Source organism: Austrofundulus limnaeus, unplaced genomic scaffold (assembly GCF_001266775.1).
Source record: "Austrofundulus limnaeus strain Quisiro unplaced genomic scaffold, Austrofundulus_limnaeus-1.0 Scaffold750, whole genome shotgun sequence".
Classification (NCBI taxonomy): Eukaryota; Metazoa; Chordata; class Actinopteri; order Cyprinodontiformes; family Rivulidae; genus Austrofundulus; species Austrofundulus limnaeus.
Window position 1 is genome coordinate 84,531 of NW_013953152.1, and position 1,483 is coordinate 86,013.

The window sequence follows — 1,483 nt, forward strand, 5'->3', positions numbered from 1 at the left end:
AGGGGTCTGAGGGGTCTGAGGGATCTGAGGGGTCTGCGGGGTCTGAGGGGTCAGGGTCTGCAGAAATGACACTTGATGATCTTCTTGAAGGCGCTCTGGAAGTCCTTGTTGAAGTAGGCGTAGATGATGGGGTTGAGCAGGGAGTTGGAGTAGCCCAGCCAGTTGATGACGTCACCCAGCCAGCCCGGCATGTAGCAGGCCTGCTGGCAGAACGGCATCACCAGGGCCACGATGAAGAAGGGCAGCCAGCACAGGATGAAGGTGCCCATGATGATGCCCAGGGTCTTCACCGTCTTGCGCTCGCGGGCCAGCGCGATCTTCCTCTTGGCCTCCGAGGCCTTCTCGTGCCGGRTCTCGAACAGCGGCGCGGAGCTCGGGGTGTTGGGGGCGTTGGGCAGCGCCAGCTGGGCCCTGGAGCTGCTGTGGACCTCGATGATCTCCAGGGACTCTCCGTTCTCCAGGGGCCGGGGCTCCACGCTCCTCTTCCAGCTCTTCCCCTGCGCGTCCGCGGGGGGCTTCCTGTGGAGGAGCGCGGGGGAGAGCGCGAGGCACGAGTCCGACACCTTCTTCTTCTCCGTTTTACGCACGGTCCTCCTGATCCGGAACCGGGCCGCCTTGAAGATCCGCCCGTACAGGACCAGCATCAGGGTGAGCGGGATGTAGAACGCGCCGAACGTGGAGTAGACGGTGTACCAGGGGTCCTGCCGGATCCGGCACTCCTTGGGGTCCGCCGCGCCGCCGCCCGGCTGGGAGCGCATCACCAGCATGGGCGGCACCGAGATGGAGAAGCCCACCAGCCAAGTGACGCTGATCAGAACCGCGGCCCTCCTCGGGGTCCGCTTCTTCAYGTAGTCTATGGGCTCGGTGATGGCCCAGTAGCGGTCCAGCGCGATGGCGCACAGGTGCAGGATGGAGGAGGTGCAGCAGACCATGTCCAGCGAGATGAAGATGTCGCACGGAACCGGGCCCAGGGTCCACCGGTTCAGCACCTGGTACAGCGCCGCCATGGGCAGGACCAGCACCGACACCATCAGGTCCGTGACCGCCAGAGACCCGATCAGGTAGTTGGCCACGTTCTGCAGGGAGCGCTCCAGCGCGATGGCCGCCACCACGCACGCGTTCCCGAAGACCGCGCACAGGATGAGCGCGCCCAGCAGGAAGGAGGTGAGCACCTGGTAGCTCAGCTTCACCTGCTCTGCCTCGGAACCGACSGGTCCGCTGGTGGAGMTGTCCGGCTCGGACCAGAACGTGSTGTTGTTGCTGCTGCTGCTGCTGCTCTCCATGCTGCGCGTCTGGAGAGATCAGAGCCCGGCGCGCGACGCACCGCGGCACCTGGCAGAGCGCATGATGGACTGCTGGGTTCTGCTGGGAGGATCTGGACCTCTGGGTTCTGCTGGGAGGATCTGGACCTCTGGGTTCTGCTGGGAGGATCTGGACCTCTGGGTTCTGCTGGGAGGATATGGACCTCTGGGTTCTGCTGGGA

At 64.9% G+C, this 1,483-nt stretch overlaps 2 protein-coding genes across 3 annotated transcripts in view; one reads left to right on the forward strand and one right to left on the reverse strand.

Annotated features, from left to right (window-relative positions):
* rnf180b (ring finger protein 180b) overlaps positions 1-1,483 on the forward strand; it is a gene marked incomplete at its 5' end in the record, with an annotated part of 45,216 nt that overhangs the window by 24,642 nt on the left and 19,091 nt on the right.
* htr1ab (5-hydroxytryptamine (serotonin) receptor 1A b) lies at positions 20-1,477 on the reverse strand. The gene has a single exon (XM_014028350.1). The coding sequence runs from the start codon at positions 1,281-1,283 to the stop codon at positions 51-53; it is 1,233 nt and encodes a 410-aa protein (XP_013883804.1). The 5' UTR covers positions 1,284-1,477; the 3' UTR covers positions 20-50.